This window comes from Anomalospiza imberbis, chromosome 2, assembly GCF_031753505.1.
Source record: "Anomalospiza imberbis isolate Cuckoo-Finch-1a 21T00152 chromosome 2, ASM3175350v1, whole genome shotgun sequence".
Taxonomy (NCBI): Eukaryota; Metazoa; Chordata; class Aves; order Passeriformes; family Viduidae; genus Anomalospiza; species Anomalospiza imberbis.
In genome coordinates, this window is record NC_089682.1 from 114739583 (window position 1) to 114759349 (window position 19767).

General features: G+C 36.8%; 1 protein-coding gene across 5 annotated transcripts in view; it reads right to left on the minus strand.

Annotated features, from left to right (window-relative positions):
• GABRG3 (gamma-aminobutyric acid type A receptor subunit gamma3) overlaps positions 1–19767 on the minus strand; it is a 296317-nt gene that overhangs the window by 10802 nt on the left and 265748 nt on the right. For 4 of the 5 annotated variants that reach the window (XM_068182678.1, XM_068182674.1, XM_068182679.1 and 1 more), the window contains 3 exons: positions 7581–7733; positions 1753–1949; positions 212–241 (listed from right to left, as the gene is read on the minus strand). In XM_068182678.1, coding sequence (XP_068038779.1) covers positions 212–241; positions 1753–1949; positions 7581–7733 — 380 coding nt within the window. The remainder of the gene's footprint in view (positions 1–211; positions 242–1752; positions 1950–7580; positions 7734–19767) is intronic. The other variant, XM_068182675.1, reaches the window with a different exon arrangement.

Genomic DNA, 19767 nt, shown 5'->3' on the forward strand with positions numbered 1-19767 from the left:
CTTGACAAGTCCTTATAGAAAGAGGCAGCTATGTTCCTCTGCCACAGCTGAAAACAAACTGACCTTTTAACAAAAAAGCAAACCAATATTTTTAGTGAAGTCAGAGTAAAGCATAACATAGCAATACAGCTCTCTCAGGAATTAGTGCAAGTAAATGTCAACCACCTATTTGTGCCCCCAGTTCTCTCACTGAATAAAGTAACTTACTTACCATTACATGACCAAAACTTACATCAGGTAGCTGAAATAAAGATAACAAAAGAATTATTCAGAAGACAACATACTTAGTGCTTCACATGCATCTAAATTCAATAGTATTCCTTGGACCAAGCCCTTAAATGCATAAAACACTCCATGCAGTGTGTTCTATATGCAAAGTATTCAGCATAATATTCTGTACACTGAAAACGGCATGAAACTTCAGCAGAATGCACATCTGGTTTTCACAGACTAAAAACCTTTATTCAACCCATTAAATTTATTTATTGATTGAACAATAGGTAAGTGAGCATTTTTTCTGGTGTTAATTTAAATCCCGTCAATGTTGCATGCTTTCTCACGTCTTTATTCACATGTCTGGAATTACACCCTACTAACAAAGATACTCATGACTTTTTAATTCAGCCTTTCTATACGATGGCAATTTTTGTTTGAGCACTAGCAAGTTGATTTCAGTCTCAAACTTTTCTTTTGGTAACAATCTTTTGCTTTTGTGAGCAATACATTTTTGCAAGAAGCTATTTTGGGTTTAATGGAGTTGTCATTGACTAAGTCTGTGGCTTCCTAGACTTTCTCTAATCCCATATTTGTTTCAGCTTTTCCTTCATTAGTTCTTCATTCAATCATTTTCTACAGCTCTTCATTCAATCCCTTTTTACATCATGACCCATTATTCCCTAAATTTAGGCTTCTCTCTCTTCAATTTCCTTCTTCACATTTTTCCTATTTGGCTTTGATTTCTGATTTCAAATGTCCTTATTTCCTCAATTACATACAATGGCATCCAACATCTCCAACTACTGATCTTGAACAAATAATATTTATCACTGATCTTGAGTGGTCAACCCCCTTCTGTATGTTTACACTGAGATTTTTTTTCTCTATTAAATTGCCCCCTCTCATTCTGATAATCAGTTATGAAGTAAACAAGGCAATTCTTCCTGCATTATTGTTTTAGTTGATTCTAAATAAATAGCTTTTATGTTTTTCTGTGTGTTACAATAAGAAGTGGTTTTTGGCCAAAAGTGAGCCATGCCTAAAACCTTTTTAAGTGACCTCCAGTTTTGTCCTTGGGAACATGCACCATTGTGCACAGGGCTTAAACCAAATGCTGGTTCCCAGCAGAGATGATGAAATGCTGCTCATAAATATTTCTAGACTTGTTAAGCCATGAAATAGCAATGCTTTTGAATATATACTGATGTGCATTTATTTGTATAACAAGTCATGCAATCTGTTTCAGTGGGAGACTTTTCCAACTACCAGCACAGTAACTGCAGGACAAAGAATGTGTAGACAGGGTTGCTGCTCCATGGTGAGCAGGCTGCTTCTGTTGGGAAAAGACCTCACTCAGCAGGCACGTAGCTGCTCCTACTGCTACTGCAGGTGACTTTTCCATCAGCTTTCAGGGCAGATCACACCACTGGGAAAATCTTGGAGGAGTGAAGATGCCATGTGATTACAGGCTACCACTGAATGATTATCTGCTCTCTGAGCTGCACATGAAAAGAAATTTAAATGCTCCCCTCTTACCGACTTTTTCTTCTTAGTACAGTTTGGTTTCCTGCAACTTGAGTAGTAGTTGAGGGTGGCATACTCCATCAGAGCAGCAAATACAAATAGAAAGCATACAGTCACAAACAAATCCATGGCAGTGACATAGGAAACACGGGGCAATGACTTTCTTGCAATGGTACTCAAAGTTGTCATGGTCAATACTGTGGTGATGCCTGCAGAGAGAAACTTGTTTTAATTAAACGTACAAAACAGAAATCCAGTGTGTACCCAAGTAATTAATGAATCTCATTTGGTAGTATTAAGAAATAATAGAAAATAATATCAGTAAAGACAATGTTATTTTGTAAACATGGTTTTGCTCTGTTGTTTATTTTCATCTTTGCAAAAGTAACATTCCCATGCCTCTCAATATGCTTTTCTTCATCTCTTCCTTTTTCCGATCTCAGTTAGGTTGACGATAGGGGTGAGGGACACAGCGAAGAATTTTTTGAAGAGAAGTATGAAGTAGAAAAGATACTAAACCCAGAAAAATAAAACCAAGAAACTTAGTAAGCAGTGAAGGAACCAAAAAAAAAAAAAAAAAAAAAAAAAAAAAAATCTGCTAAGATCTGACCATGAATTCTGAAAGTGTGTCTGCACACCATTGCTTTCTTGGGAGTCCTCCAGTGCCATTTTCCTTCTGAGTAAGGGAAGTCAATGTTACTTGCTCAATAAGAATAAGACTCTCATACAAACTTCAGATGCAACATTAACAGAAATAGCCTTTTTAATTAATTCAAAGCATCACTTCTGAGATTGATTTAGTAATAGTGAATACAATAGTGAATATCCAAAATGATAAAACTAGTGCTAAAATGAAATCTATGTCATGTAAGTTATTTTACTCCTAGTAATTAATACAATTTCTCTTAATTCCTGAAGAATAACAGTCTTTTCATTCCCAACTTGTTATGAACTGCATGTCTTCTGATAGAAGAAAATCCAACTTCTCATTGGCTAGGGAAAAAAATAAAGCTTTCCCACAAGTAAGTCTCAAGAGAGAATCTTCTCAACAAATAACATAGCTGTAAAGTAATCTTTCTTTTTTTATGGTTAAAATTATGTTTCACAATGGTGCACAATGTTTGAAATGGCAAGGAATGACTGAAATTATGCCTTAAAGTTAAATAACTTCTCACTAAAAGCACTCTGGAGAGAAAGAAGTATCAGTGGATTACTTTTTACTACTTTCTCTTTATGAAGGATTGTTCATCTCTGACTTGTAAAGTTTGATATAAGCTACAGTGATTTGATATAAGCTACAGGAACAACCTTCTCCATTCAAGCTAACAAAAAGTCCCTGGAAAAGCCAGAAGGCAAATTATTACCTGTGTCTCAACCTTGAATAATAATTTTTAATTGAATTCCTTATATATCTATTACCCAGAAACAAACAAACAAAAAGTTTCTGAAAAAAATTACAAGTCAATAATCAAGATGAAAGCAATGCTGATAGGAAGTGGAAAGTGTGGACTTTGTGTGTGCCTTGGACATCTAAAAGCCATTTCCTGAAATCTATGCCACCTCCTAGTATAAGCAGATGGGGATGGCATGATCCAGAAACTTCTCCATACTCCTCAACTTCAGTTCTATACCCAGCTGATGCTTTAAAAAAGCTGCAAAGACTGTGTTTAGCCATTTATCACAGCAGCCAACCACAGAGATGCCCAAGTGCAGAAGGTGTGAACTGGCTGGCTTTGATTTGACCCTTACTGACTACAGGTCAACCGCTTTCTGTATGGCTTTGACCCAGGCCTTGGGAGTCACTAATTTCAAAAGAACCACATCCAGACTATGACATACCCTACAATATAAAATAAAGTTCTTTAACACTTCCTAATCCACACTTAGATTTCTGACACAAAAGTGTCATTTTTCAGAGCCACATGTACATGCTTTCAGGCATTTTACTATCTTTAAAAAAAAATCTTCAAAATCTATAGAGTTCTTCCAGTAAAATATACAGCCTTCTATTTACCTGGATTCAAATGTAAGTTTTTATTTCCCACTCATCATGTGACAGGACAGATTCTATTAAAAGGCTAAATTAAAAATAAATTTGTTTAAGTACAGAAGTCCTGAACTTATCCTGTATCCTACTCCATGCCCTAAGCCTGAATGTGAAACACCAGCTCAGATCATGCTTGCAGCTGGATTCCTGCTCACATTGTAAACAAGCACTGAGTTTTTGAAATGATGAAAATTCTATCTAGTGTATCAATTTTATATCTAGCAAACAGGCACAAATTCTAAAATGTTAAAATGAGTTTATGGGGATACATATGGAGAGGAAAGAGAAAGAAGGGGTACTAGATGATACAGTTTCATATTTCTGTACATTTACAAATCAGAATATATATATGTGTGTGTATGAATAAAATTCAGCACCATTATTTCCAAATATAATATCTAGTTTCCATACCCTTAGTCCATTTTATCTCTCATGCTAAGGAAATTTGTTTTGTTGAGTGGCTTCAAATGCATATGTCTTGCCAGATGAAGTTGTGAAGTCTCTCACTTTGTGGAGTCCCGTATGGCAAAGTGAGCTTTGCATCTGTTATTGAAATTCACAGGGCTCATGAACTATCTATTTCGACAGAATTTTAGTATCAGCTAACGACAGCTCTGAGGTAACCTGACTTCAAAATTTTCAGGCAGAAATTATAAGTGTAAGCTTACTAAGTCTCTGTGTAAATACCATTTTGGGACTTTAGCTTCTCTCAGTAAATCCCATACCAAAGATGCTATTCGATATTACAAGAAGGACTGAGAGGAAGATCAAATTATGCAGGTCTATATAATGCATGAAAACACCCTAACTTTTAGATCTTTGGTCTAAACAGTTATTTAAAATTATTACTGTTTGAAATCTGCTAACTGGACAACCATATGCAAAGTGAGGTGACAGGAGTTTCAGTGTTAGAAACTCTTTGGTCAGCAAAGCTAGGTTTTTATTTTCTTGAGGTTATGTTGGTGGGATTCTAAAGGAAATGTCTTCTGCTTTCATGCATGCTATCACTTGTTCATAAAGTTAGTTCTCCATCTTTCTGGTCTGGCCCCTGTTTTGAGTACTTTCTTGGTTTTCTAGTGAATGAGGTAAAGATGAAATGGCAAGGTAAGCAATGTTCATTTTTTATTAAATATCATGTGTATCTTTTTTTACATCAACACATTGCTGGCCTTGATACCCACAGTATCTTTTTAAAGTGCACTTTGATCTTGCTCTGTAGCAACTTCCTGGTCCTATTACATATTATACCCATTTTGAAAAGTACAGGGAAACTGGGTGAAAGCTTCAGTTTAACTTAATTCCCTTCATCTTCAAGGAAAATAATGTATTCTTTTTCAGATCATAACTTTTCTTCAGGGAAAAGTTGCCTCTTGACTTAGAACATTTTGAGATAATTTTGATTACTAGATCAAGCAGAAACTGCAGAGAGACATTTTTTTTCTCTTTGAATGAAGAGCAGAATAACTCAGAATTAAAAAACACAGTTCTTATCCAGCACTCAAATTTTACTTCCATTTTCCCACTGACTCTTCAGGTGGCCTGGAGTTAGTCTTGCTACCAATCTGGGCCTTAGTACCTCAAAGTGCATGTAAAAAGGGGATTATAAAAACAAGTTTTTAAAGCATGCTTTAATGTCTCTGGACAGTAGTGCTGAAAGAATACTTATGGTCCCAAACCCAAAATATTTTTTTTTCCCAGCATGGAAATATATTAGTTAGCATTATTCAGAAAGGAATAAAACCTGTTCTTCAAATAACTGTGAGTAGTTGCCAATAACTTTGGAAACTATTCATTAATTTCAGAGAGATAAATATTTCCCTTGTGCTAGTCCTTTACATTAATGCAGCAATACTTGCAGAACGTTTGTTGCACAGAGTCTCTACAATTAATTTCAACTAATTAGTAGGACAATTTCAGCAGTTTGCCTTTGGCTGCATTACTCACAATTTTACCATGTGCCACTGTCTAGATGTGGATGTGTGCTGTTGCTCAGACAGATTTATAAGTTGCATTACATATGTAGGTCTATGGCAAAATGGGAGCATCTGCTTACTGCATCCTGGGAGTCAACTGGTCATTGTCTTGGGATGCAATTTGGGATCAATAGGATTCTGCGCACAAAATAAGTGATCCATATATTCTTGGCTTTACTTTTAGAAAAGTTATATTTTAGCCAATGAAATTAAATTCTCAGTCGGAGTTTTAGGAGTGAGTTATGACATCCGTAGAGTAGAGGCTTGGAACAACTAATTTTTATGTTCTTACTCCAAATTAATGACTTCAGTATCTTCAGTATACATTTTTTCTTTGTACTTCCTGCTGGCTGAGGGGTGAGGTGGAGAGTCACACATTAGTGATTAGTGATCTAATGTACTTCTGTGTCTACTTATTTGAAAAAATGAGCTGTGCAGTGTGGGGAACCACCCTTAGGTACAAGATATGGAAAATGCTTATCGCAAATCAATAACGCAAAGTGTTTGATGTCTTTTGTCTCTTTTTCCTTCTCCATTAAGAAGGATAACGCAACTGGATGCTATGTGACTCTCCCCATGCATAGGCTTCAGACTCCCTTTTAAAAAAAGATGGAGAACAGTCAGTCTTTCCTTTTCTCTCCTGAGTCACCTAATTTAAGAAGAAAAGAGGTCAATTTATGAGTTCAGCAGAGAGTTATACTTAAGAACTATTGCTCAATTTTCTGGCTATCAGAGGCAAGTCTACCCAGCTAGGAACAGGCAGTTGTAAGCTGCTCTGTCCTCACCTGTGTATGGTCTTTTTGCTGTCCTGGAGGTGTTACTGGATAACAGAATAACTGCGAGTCTTTGTGTCCATCCTGTTGCTGGAGCTGCAGTGTACTGGCCCTTTGGCACTCACATGGAGGGAATGAGGACTGAATATTCCTTTCCTGTAACATAACCTCACAAAAATGGACCTACATAATAACAAACTCCAGCAGGAGGATGCAATTAATTGCTGGGAATGGCTGAAAATAGACATACAAACTTTGACATAGGCTTCCCTTTTTTCCTAGACTGGTAGGTTTCATATTCAGTTCATATTCAGTTCATATTGGCAGACCTGGCAACCACAATCTTAACTAAGGTATTGTTTTTCCTTTGGCTCTGATGTTTACATATAATTAGCAGTTACATACCCCTATACCCTTTATGCTGTCAAAAACTGCTGTCAAAACCTGCAGGTCTTCCTATAGATATTAGAAAAAATGTCTAAGTCAACATTTCTAAGTGTACACTAAAGCATGTTGCCAAAATGCACATGCTGGTCCTGACACAAATGAGCTTCTGGAAAACCTAAACCAGCATAAATATTCACAATCCATGAAAAATATCAATATACCCAGTATGAAGCTTAACTTCAAACATACAAGCTGAAACACTTTGCATGAGTTAATACTGTTAGATCCCACAGTTTTCTGTATATGTAAGACATAATGCCCAGTGGGGGAGAGTTACAGAAGGGAAGAAAGCCAGCAGTGCAATGAATTAAGTCTTCAAAAATGTCACTAAAATATCATGGTGAGAACAAGGAGACAGACATTAATTCAAGAGTTTTATGCAAAAGAGGTGGTAGTGTCATCCAAAGGGTCAGATTAGTTTACTTTCAATTATCCTGTTACAGGAAAAAAACCCAGTGGTCTCAGTAATAAGTAGATCTGGTCCTGCAAGACGTAGTAGTAATAATCCAAAGGCCATACCTAGTGGTGTCTTTGAAAGAAAGCTGACATTTTCAAATTGTAGTGTAGGAGCATCAGGAAAGGGAATTATTAACAACTTACCTAAAGCTGTTCTTGCTGGTGTGGCGTCTTTTTTGATCCAAAAGGATACCCAGGAAAGAACAACTGTTAATATACAGGGAATGTATGTTTGTATAGTGAAGTATCCCATTCTTCTACTTAAGTCGAAGTATATAGTCATGACTACATAATCACCTGCAATAATAGCACAAAAAGGAAATTCACATTGTAATGGATACAGATAGTTGTTCACTGACCTGCTAATATTTTAACTTTCAAAAAAACTGCATATGAAATATTTTTTAGAGTTTCAACAGCATCTGCACAGTAATTCTCATGCGAAATTTAAGTAAACCTTGCCATTCTAAAATGCTTAAGTTTTAGGTCTCTGTGGAAATTATGTATTTGACAGGCAGAGCTTCTCAGCAATCATTGTGGATGAGTAAAGTTTTGAAAGGTATCTTGAATTTCCAGACATAGTATTTCTGGATATCTTCATGGCCACGAATGTGAAGGTACCGTCATTCACCAGATTCTGCAACCACTACACACAAAATCCTTCCTTCTGCAGACTGTGTCTTCTGTGCCCTTATTTCAGGTTTGAGTGACTTATGTTATCTTCTTTTGAAATATGAATCTGAAAATAGGGTCTTTTTGGCAAATGTAACATGCACATGAGTATGCCTTTACAGAAGAAGTAATTTATAGACTCTAGAACTCAATACTGGCATTTCAAAACAGTTGTGGCCATTTGTGTTATTTTCAGAAGGTCAGTCTGAACACAAGGTTTATTATTTTGTTGTATAGTAAAAATCATACATTCAAGAAATCAGTAAGAAGGTTAGTTTATCTCACATTACATGATTTTTTTCACTGTATCTCTTCTGTTAATCCTTGTGATTCCACAGGGGATAATAATCTGTCCCTCCTCTCTCCTCAGTAGAGGCTGCTGACCTTATCACCTCTGCCCTACTAACAGCTCTCTCAGCCTCACAGATGTTTACTTTCTCAGACAGTCATGGTGAAAAACAGTAATAAAACTGAACTGGAACTGATTTCTGTACTCCACTTGAAGTTGGTTGCTTCCATTTCAGATGTAAAGGAGGGGTTATATGCCAGAGAATTTCTATGAGGTTTTGTCTGACTGCATCAGATTTGGCCTAATAAATTTTATGGCTTCTTGTTACAAACCTTAACTTTCTAGAGTAGGATATTTGCAAAAGGCATCATTTGTAATAGCTAAGTAACTCTGTCTTCTTACAGCAAACCATCAGAAGAATGAAGAAATTGGAAACTTATAAAGATTAATCACCCGAGGAATGTACATACAACTCATCCAAGCAGAAGCACAATGGGTTTATTAGTTGAGGCAAATTAAAACTTAATCATCTAGTAACAGAGGGCATATAAACAAATGCATTTCTTACAGTGGATAATTTGATTACAGCTAAATATTATATAGGAAATAAATTAAGTCAGTAAGAATACCTTTCATCCAAAGCATCTCTGGAGTCACTGTAAAATCAATGAATTGTCATAAATTAGAAACTTAAAAGTAAATAAGAATTTGGGAATGTGTGAAAAGGAAAAGTTCCTATATGTACAGTATATCTCTTTGAGATAGATATATTTGGAAGAGGCTGACAAGCCTGTGAATGTTTCCATAATGTCTCTGTTAGATGAAAGCAAACATTTTCCCAAGAATTGTGCCAGTGAAAACTGTATGACCCTGAGAAATTGGAAAGTCATTTCAGAGGCTGTACTTAAAGGGCTCACTGTGGTTACAACTAGGAGGTATTGCAGTACATCATGACATAGTGAGCCTTGTGGCTAAGGGTTGTTATCATTCCACTAATCCCCAGCAGTTTTCTCTGTGCAGGGAATGGCATGAAGGAATTGATGTGGGATGGTAACCACAGGTTCTACTGGCTTACTGTTTGGCTGGTTTGCCTCACTGAAGAAAGACTTACACCACAGCAATTGAGATAATTTCATAGAAACAGGTGTAAAGAATCAGGTGGAGTGCAAACCAGTGCTTCTACTGACATGAACAAACTGAAAAGCATGGAAGAAATGTTAATCAAACATTAAGTCAAACATTGTCTGCCAAGGTAGAAGAATGAGCAAAAAATGAAATCAAAGACTTTAGGAAACGTGTCAAGCCTTTTCATTTCCTTTACTTAGTTCCTGTGTCTAGAACTGTGTTTATGGATAAGCTGCCTGAGAATGGTATAAAGTCAAGCACAACCTGCACACCTCCATTGTGTATAACAATATACGATACACACAAGTCCAGTACCCACACGGGTCACTGCTCCTCTCAGTAGTGTGGTCATGATACCCTGCACAGCAGCCAGGAGTAGGAGTAGATACTGGACTGTAAGATACTGGGAAAGTAATAAAAAGTCTCTGCTTCCAAGGCCTTTGACAAAAATAAACCTGATAAACATGAGAATGGGAGAAAATTATGGCACATTAAATGATGTAGAAAGTCCATCATCACAATTAGTCATTAATAGATTTAGTGTCTTTCAGGCAGGATTAATTTCCTGTGATTTTAGACATCTAGAAGGCAAATTCTGAAGATAACCTTCACACTGTGTCCTGCTTTCTACACTTAATGAAAAGCAATTGGTTCTTTCAGTATATGGTTTGTCTTATCTGCTTTAGAGGCGCACTTTAGAAGGTGATTGTATTCAAAACATTTCCATTTCTCTCCTGTGATTAAAAACAAAGAGCACAGGGCTGAGAAGTGGACAAAAACATTGTAGACACTTGCAGATTATACAAGGAGTTAACCACACCCCTTGATTCCATGGTGAGCACTAAATTGGGCTACTCCTGTGAGGATGCCAAAGTTATTTTATTAAAATATAATAACCTTCTTGATGATTCAAAGGGTATTTTAGTTATTTTCCTCCTTTTTCCAGTTAAAATTGATGTCTTCATCCTTTAGGATACGCACAACTCTTCTGCTTGTTCCTCTGTTTTCCTTCCTTCCTTCCTTCCTTTCCTTCCTTTCCTTCCTTTCCTTCCTTCCTTTCCTTCCTTTCCTTCCTTTCCTTCCTTCCTTTCCTTCCTTCCTTTCCTTCCTTTCCTTCCTTTCCTTCCTTTCCTTCCTTTCCTTCCTTCCTTTCCTTCCTTCCTTCCTTTCCTTCCTTCCTTTCCTTCCTTCCTTTCCTTCCTTCCTTCCTTCCTTCCTTCCTTCCTTCCTTCCTTCCTTCCTTCCTTCCTTCCTTCCTTCCTTCCTTCCTTCCTTCCTTCCTTCCTTCCTTCCTTCCTTCCTTCCTTCCTTCCTTCCTTCCTTCCTTCCTTCCTTCCTTCCTTCCTTCCTTCCTTCCTTCCTTCCTTCCTTCCTTCCTTCCTTCCTTCCTTCCTTCCTTCCTTCCTTCCTTCCTTCCTTCCTTCCTTCCTTCCTTCCTTCCTTCCTTCCTTCCTTCCCTTCCTTCCTTCCCTTCCTTCCTTCCCTTCCTTCCTTCCCTTCCTTCCTTCCCTTCCTTCCCTTCCTTCCCTTCCTTCCCTTCCTTCCCTTCCTTCCCTTCCTTCCCTTCCTTCCCTTCCTTTCCTTCCTTTCCTTCCTTCCTTTCCTTCCTTCCTTTCCTTCCTTCCTTTCCTTCCTTCCTTTCCTTCCTTCCTTCCTTTCCTTCCTTCCTTCCTTTCCTTCCTTTCCTTCCTTTCCTTCCTTCCTTTCCTTCCTTCCTTTCCTTCCTTTCCTTCCTTTCCTTCCTTTTCTTCCTTTTCTTCTTCCTTTTCTTCCTTTTCTTCCTTTTCTTCCTTTTCTTCCTTTTCTTCCTTCTTTCCCCCCTCCCCAACTGAAAGCACCAGTGTTGCTCTCAGATGCAAGCATACTTCTGTACAACATATACTGAATTAATTTCTTTAATAGGTATGGTAAATTAAAATCTTCAGCTAAATTACCACTTCAGTTCTATCCTCAGCCAAGTAAACTTCTATTGAGATTACTGGATTCTCGTATCACATTCAAGAGGCACATGACATACAAGAGTATGTGCTGTGGCTACTTTCCTCATTGCACTACTCCAAACTGCATGCAGCTGCTGCTGCTGCTGCTACCAATGATGGTGATGATTATATTATTCTTCACATTATTCCTTCCAGAAGTAAATATTCACTATGTATCTGAAAGCATTGCATGCACATTAAAGAAGAGTAGCCATGGTACGTATATTTCTTTCTCTATAAACACAAAATAATCTGTGCAAAGAAACTCTCTCTTCTGAAAGATTCCTCTCTTCTGGGATGCAATTCATTCTGTACATCCTGCAGTCATGTGCAACCCAGAGGAGGGAAGAACTTTCAAGAGCTCTGCTCAGTGCCTCCTTGTTCCTTTGGAAGCCTTCAGAGCTCCACCTGCTGTTACTGCCACTGCTAGGAGGGCAGCTGGGGCTCATTGGATGACAAAGTTCTTCAGTGCAGGAAAGATGGGAAAAATCTCATTCCAAACCACATGTCATTAAACCAGTGCACTTGGTTTGAAAGTAATCACACAGTGGCTGCCTAGCAAAGGACCACTGGAATAGCTAATACCAATAAACTTCATTTTTAAACCCAAGGAGGAATTCTACCTTTTAACGACTTAAATAATATTCCCAGGAAGGCAAACTTACTTTGAACTAAATGATCAGCCATCAATTCACTGAAATATTGAAAACTATCCAGAGGCAAAGTAGAGCATGATCAGTTTTCTATAAAGGGAGCAAAACGTGCACCTTTGAGCAACAAATCTGGAGTAATCAAAAGAGTGTAGCAATGCTTCCCATAAAACCAAGATGACTGCTCGCTGTTACCCATAGGACTTATATCAGCCTAAGTTTCTAGTTTGAAAGTAGGACACTGTTTAGAACAGTAATGATTTCCCATGTAATAAGTGTTGTGGATTTTAATGAACAGTACTAAACTATAGCAATTTTTTTTTTTTATTTTTGAAGACTAAGGGTCTGTTGGCCTGAGTTGCTAGAATTTTGCCTATGTTGCACCAAGAACGGCTCCCTTGAAGGTAGAATGTTTGAGCAGAATGCAACTGGTTATTTTATTAAAAATAAATAAATTTAAAAGTATACAAAATTATATACTGTAAATAATTGTTTATTCAAACTTTACTATACTATCTTATGTCACATTTTCATTCATCCTTCCCTTATATTCTGAGGTTGACAATTAACTTAGAAAAAAGATAAAAATTATTAACTTTACAAAGACTGAAATATGAAGGTACAATGCATACACAAAGCAGATTCAGCATGTGAATGAAAGTTACATTCCAATTGTCCATCACTAAAACTGCAGAATAATGAGGAGTGGCAGAGTTTATCCATGTTACTGCAAGAGTTTGATTTCAGAAGAAAAGTCTAGTCATTAAAATGAGGAGTCACACTGTGTGACACAAGTATTACTTTGTTGATCATCAAGACCACAGAGACTGAATCATCTTCCTCATCATCTTAATAAATCAAATTTACTTAATAGCAAGCAAACTAACTTTCCAATCTTCAGTGGTTTTTTTACGTTTGATTTTTTCATTTGGAAAAAAAGAGAAGATCTTATTTAATTTTGCCATTAACTATTCACGTCACCCTGAACCTGTTTTCTGGTCTTTGCTTCCCAAAGCTCCATTTTTTATTTCCTGGGCTAGGTTTTTCTTCTTTCTTAGTAAGTTGAAAGTTTTTTAATCAGTATGTACAGAAGTTTCAGGTTCAAGACATGGCTCCAAATTTTGCACCGGCTGGATAGAATATCTCAGTTCAAAGTCAGGCAGAAACACAGCCAGCATTACAAAACCCATCCCTGCCTAATTTAGATAATGGGAATTGTTCAGCCTGGAAAAGAGAAGGCTTCAGAAGACCTAATTGCAGCCTTCCAATACCTGAAGGAAGCCTACAAGGAAAATGGAGACTCTTCAAGAGCATGTAGTGACAGAACAAGTGGGAATGTGTTCAAAATGAAAGAGAGCACTATTAGATTAGATATTAAGAAAAATTCTTTACTGTGAAGGTGGTGAGGCACTGAAGCAGGTCGCTTAGTGAAATGGTGGGTGCCCTGTCCCTGGAAGAGTTCAAGGCCAGGCTGGATAGAACTCTGATCAACCTGGTCCGGTGCAAGGCCTCCCTGCCCACGGCAATGGGATTGGAACAAGATGATCTTTAACGTCTCTTGCAACAAGCCATTCTGTTATTCTGTGACTCTATGATTCAAAATCAGATGGAAGAGTCATGTGAGCTAGCGCTTTTTACATCCCAGGCCTTCATCCCACCTCAGATGGAGGGTTGAGCTATCTTCTTACTAGAAATACTAAGAAGAAAAGAAAGATGCGTAAGAGCCGTAACGAGAGCTGCGGGACTCCAGACGTCTCTTCAAAATGCAGTTTATTGTATCCAAGATGTTACAGCAGTCCAGGGTCATGGGCAACAGAGCCTGTGCCTACAGCTGTCAGCTCCAGCTGCAGACAAGCCTGAAGACCCTTTAATTTTGGTTACAATGTATTATATACTTTTCTTTGTTGAGCATCTTATTACATAAGAACTAATCTATGCTTTTACTTATAGCCTATCATAACTACTATAATTACCATATTCATGTTACTATTCTCCAATCACAAAAAGGTAGTATGTTACAGTTTGAGCTAGAAGTTGTTTTCCAGTTTGCTTGGAGTGGAAAATTCTAAGACCATTTTTCTACTTGCAACATCAGCAGTCTTCTTTGTCTGTGGAATTTTTTTGCTTGGTAAAAACATCTGTTTGAGGTGGGTTTATCCTTTGCTCTAAGCCATAAAACCCCCTTCTAACTAACATACCCTTTGCCTTAGTTATCCAGTAAGACTGGATAAGCAATTCTTTTCTTCTACATCAAAACTTCCTTTCATTTCTATTCCTTCTTCAGAGTCTACATTCAAAAATCTTTTTGCCAAGTATACATATCTGTTAAATTTTCTTGCCAAACTTTAATCCTTCCCAACCAAGATAGATTGTGATTACTTCAATTACACTGCCTACATCAGTCTGTCTTTGGAGATGGTATCCCATCCTAACATGACTTTATCTCCAGCCAGGTATGGAGCAAGTCTCAACTTCGGAAGATCCAAAAACTCTACAAAATGGTAGAAGAAAGAGCTTAATGTACTCATAGGTAGTTATGACTCCAAAATGAGCTACTATTAACACAAAAAAGACATGGATGAGAACAGGATTCTGCAGTTCTTATGAAGAAAAATATAGGTTGAATGAGAGTCATGAAAGTATCATTAAAAATGCCTTTATCTTCTTCAGCATCATTATAAATAATGAAATGCTGAGGACTTATTGCAGGCTTCTTCTGACTCCTCCAAAATGAGTCAGTCGACAAAGAGTTTTCATTGGTGGGAATGACAATTGCTCCACAGTAGGCTAGAACAAATGCTTCCATGACAAAAGGAAGAAAAAATGATCAAGGTCGTGCTGTCACTTAAGGGTTAGATTCCCCTATGCTGTTTTGGCATTTAAGTATTCCACAGTGATACCTGGATATTGTACTTGGATGGGAACATGTGTACAGCAGAGGAAGACATTTACACCTTATCTCAAGTAAATGTTCTTGGAGTGGTAACAGGCACTGCTGCACTAATACATTTCTGCTTAAGCTGCATATTTCACCTCACAAAAAATGGGTACAAGGCTTCAGAGGTATCGTTTTTACATGTATTGCCATAGCAGTAATGTGACTAGATGTCTAGTCACAGGCAAGGATCTTAGGCACTAGATCAAAAAAGCTTTCTGTGTCTCAAAGATCTCTGGGTTTGAGTTCATAACTGCCTTTGGCATTATCATGATGTGCCTGTGTGTGCCTGTGTAGCCCAGATTTGGCTTTCAGCTCTTACACTTGAAAAGCAAATATTTCCGAAATACATTCACACCATGATGCCCAACCGTTTCCCATTATCATGGACAAATTACTGTATCAGTACACAGTGGGAAAAAACCCTCAAAACACCAACTAACCCTAATAGCACTTTTTGTGCCTGCAGAAATCATGTTCAATTATAAGTATACACATATATATTAGCATGCATAATAAAAATCAAATATTGTTAGATTATAATGTGAAAAACAAAGACCAGATTCCAGGTTGTCTCAAGGCAAAAGAATTTTTAAAGTCAAGTTAGACCAAGATGTCTTCCTAACCTGGCAGAACCACAAGATATTATGTTGGGTTTATTGCCTTGTGTAACATGAAGAATATAATATCAAGAAACATGTTTTTACTTGAGGCTTTAAATTTTTTTATCACCATGAAATAATTTATTTTTTTCTGTTTGTTCTTCCTTCCTGAACTTTCATTTTCTTGGATGCAAATAGCACTTTCAAAATAGTTTTGTAAAATGACAGTTTTGTTAAATTAACTTTAAAAGCCTGTTTTTAAAAGTAATAACTATATTTTTAACACATAAAGTTATTACATCCTCTGATTTTGGCATTTAATAATGAATCTGGAAAATAATTGGATTTGTTCAAAGTTCTAACTTCTTTATATTGATTGTTTTTGCCCCAGAATCATTTGAATACACATACTGTATACTGGAACTTTTCATTAAGAACTGAAATTAAATAAGCAAAAGACACAGTTTCTTAAGACTTAAATTAATTGTGTACCAGAGCAATTTGAAACCTATTAGTCAGTATTTCTTGTGCCCTAAACAATTCTTTATGTGCCATTGACAGTTGAAACTGATAGTTTCAAAGACAGTTTCTTTTGATTCCACTGCAATCATTTCACTCTCTGTATCCCATATTTTCGGTTAAGTGTTTGGGATACTTTAAATGTACACAGGAGATGAATCAAGCTCCATAAATACAATTGACCTCCAGATTAAATTCAAACAATAGAAGGTTTGAAAAAAAAATTACTACTATTTTAGCATTTGGTGGCATTATCAAGAGCCTTATTTCCATAAATAAAATTTACATGTTTACATATTATGTAAGTTGTCCTGCCAAATACAGCTATTCTGTCTTCACAGTCATAACTACTGGATATAAAGCTCTCCTCCCACTAAGCCGTGTGAAGCTGTAGCATGTTATTCATCTATGAGGTATTATAAGCTCCAGAATTGCTCTCAGGATGTTCAGGCCTATTAACTTCAGACATAATGACATTTTCATTTTGCAACATGAAGTATTATTTCATGTATTCTTTGAGATATGGAACCACAGAAAATAAAGGAATTTTAATTTGGCTGTTGTAAGGTATAAGTAATATTGTAAAATCCTTCAAAAAAAATGCAGTTTCATCCAGCCACATAATGGGAATAAAAATGTATAATATAATAAGAGGACTTTGATCAATGATTCCCAGTCCAGTTCAATTTCTGCCTTATCAGTAGAAAAGTTACACACATAATCTCTATTTAAATTAATGTATCAATCTGAGAGAAAATCAATATACAAATACGGCGCAGCATGGCATGATCCATTACTCACTATTCCTAAGAAGTCTTGCTATTCTCCATACATAGGTTTTCTTTTGTGTTTGAAGAACAGAAGTGAACAATCGCAGATGAAGTAAAAACAACATAAAATTACCATAGCTGCCAATGTCAGTGAAAGTAGATGAAAGATCAGAGTGAAAATGAATGTCTTTTATGTAGGAATCTTTTTCTGAGAGGGTTTATTGATAAGCTGTGCAATGCTTTTTGAACAGAGTATTTTTTCACATTCCACAGAGCATCAAATACTGTAGTACATCTGAGGATACACAACATTAATGACTCTTGATTTCACTTTGCTCTTAAAAAGCACTGAGAACCCCCACTTTCATGGCATCTGTCATGCCAATGCCAATCACTTCTCATTTATTTCTAGTATTGGAATTCTTACTTGAAGAGCTGTTATTTGTGGGAGGAGGCCCATTTGTATTGCAGTGTGTTACACAGTCCCACAGGACTGGATTTGGTGGGTTTGTAAATCCCAAACCAGTTGAAATAGTTTTTAATTAGCCATCAAAAAATCCCATGTAAACGTTTTCAAATAAAGTGTTTTCTTTTTCTTCCTCAGAATTTCTTTTTATACATTAAATAAAGAAAAACCCTAAACAAAAACCAGTTTTGCTTCACCTGATATTCTTTTGGCTTAAGAAAAATGTTCATGAGTTTGGCCTTAATCACAGTCATCCTGACTGTATTATATTACTGTGACATCTTTTATATCATCATGGCTACATTTTCTGAATGGTATGAGCTTTTTCTGAAGAAAGCACGGCCGCAAACCCCAAAGTTATTGATAAACTAGAACATCTTTTAGAAAGGTGTCCTATCTTTATTTTAAGAAATTCCAGCAGTAGAGTTGCACTGCAAGCCTTGAAGTTCTTTCAATGCCTAGTTATTCTCATTGGGAATATCAGGTGAGTCTGTTTTAACTGAGTGAGTTTTTAAAATGAGACCTAGTCTACAGTCATCTAGCATCAACTCAGACTTTGAGTCTTAGCATATCTTTGCTAGACTGCTAGAGCATTTCAGCTAGTTTTGTTTTTCTCATGCAAGCATTTAGGGATAGCAATCTATTACCCTTTATCCATCAAGATAAACACAGTTTCTTGACAAGAGGAATTATTTCCAGTCACTGATAAGCCTTCTGTTTCTTTCATGGACTCCGCAACTTCTCCAAATAATTACTGAAGTGCAGCCATCAGAATTAGATCTTAATTTAATAGCAGCTGCACTAATATATGTTATATATAACAATATATTAACATTCTTTTTCTAGAAAATAATCCTTCTCTGAGCACATATGCAAAACCTGTGCTTGATACTTTGGCCATACCTTCAAACAAGGAGTATATTTTGAAATAACTATTAATTCACAAGAATTATTACATAGCCTTTAGACCTGCAGCACCCAGCATGGCTGATTGAATTCTGGAAAAGTAAAATCATTAGGCTTCAATCCTAAGTACCGGCATCCAACCTGAATAAAAGTTCTGAAGTACGGATATACATATTGTCACTTTCATCCAGTCTGCAGAGCTACCTGACTTGTAACTACCACTGACCATTCCCCCAAGCTTTGTCTCACTTATAAGCTTAATAAGTCTCAATGCTATTATTGCTTCTCTGTCATCAAAAGAAGTATTAAGTAGCATCAAGCCAAAAGATGCAGTATCTCAACAGAAAGTCCTGGCAAATAATGGTTTTTCTAGTTATGTCGTAAATCTTCCAAGTAGTCAAAATTTGGTAATTTATATGTGACACTGATTTTCTTATCATTGTTGCTTCTTAATCAAAATGTCATACTGCATCATGTGAGACATCTTAACAAATGTATGTTATATCAACAGAAATGTATAAGCACAGAAGATGACACTGAGCTAGCTTCACAGGAGTTATTTTCTATGAATGAATGTTTATTGGTTATAACTATATTACCCCCTATGTTTGTATGACTCTATTCCAGGTTGGAAGGAACCTACAACAATCATCTAATCCAATTCCTTGGCTACTTCAGAACTGACAAGAGGTTAAAGCCTGTTACTAAGGCTATTTTCCAAATAACTGCTGAAGACTGACAAGCTTGGGGCACCAACCACCACTTTAGTAGGCCTGTTCCAGTGTTTTATCACCCTCTCAGTAAAGAAAAGCTTGCTAATGTCCAATCTGAACCTCCACTGGCACAGCTCTAAACTATTCCCATGTATCTTATCACTAAACACCATAAAGAAGAGCTCAACACGTCCCTCTCCACTTCCTCTCTTCAGGAAGCTGCTGAGAGCAATGAAATCACCCCTTTGTCTACTTCCCTCCAAACTAGACAAACCTGAAGTCCCCATCTGCTCCTCACAAGACATGACTTCCAGCCCTGTCACCAGCTTTGTCGTGCCCTTCTCTGGTTGCCTTCAAGGACTTTCATATCCCTGTTACATTGCAATATTTGTTTCTCACAACAAGTATTGATTACTTGCGTTAAAAGAAAAGTAAGAGTTGCTTTATCTTTTATACTCCAGCTTTCTAACTCACAACAAATTCCTGCATGCTGGAGACAATGCCATTTTAGTTAAGAAATAGTAAAGGAAAAGGTTGAGAGTTTCCAAGGAATGCTAATATTTGCAGAAGGAGCTTTCTAGCATAGTCTTTCAGATTAAAGCCATCTGGCAATGGTATTTCTCACTTCACATTATAGGTAGATATGGGTTTTTTCCTACAAAGATATTTGGCAATCTGTAACAGATGCAAGCTTGTATCCCGTGT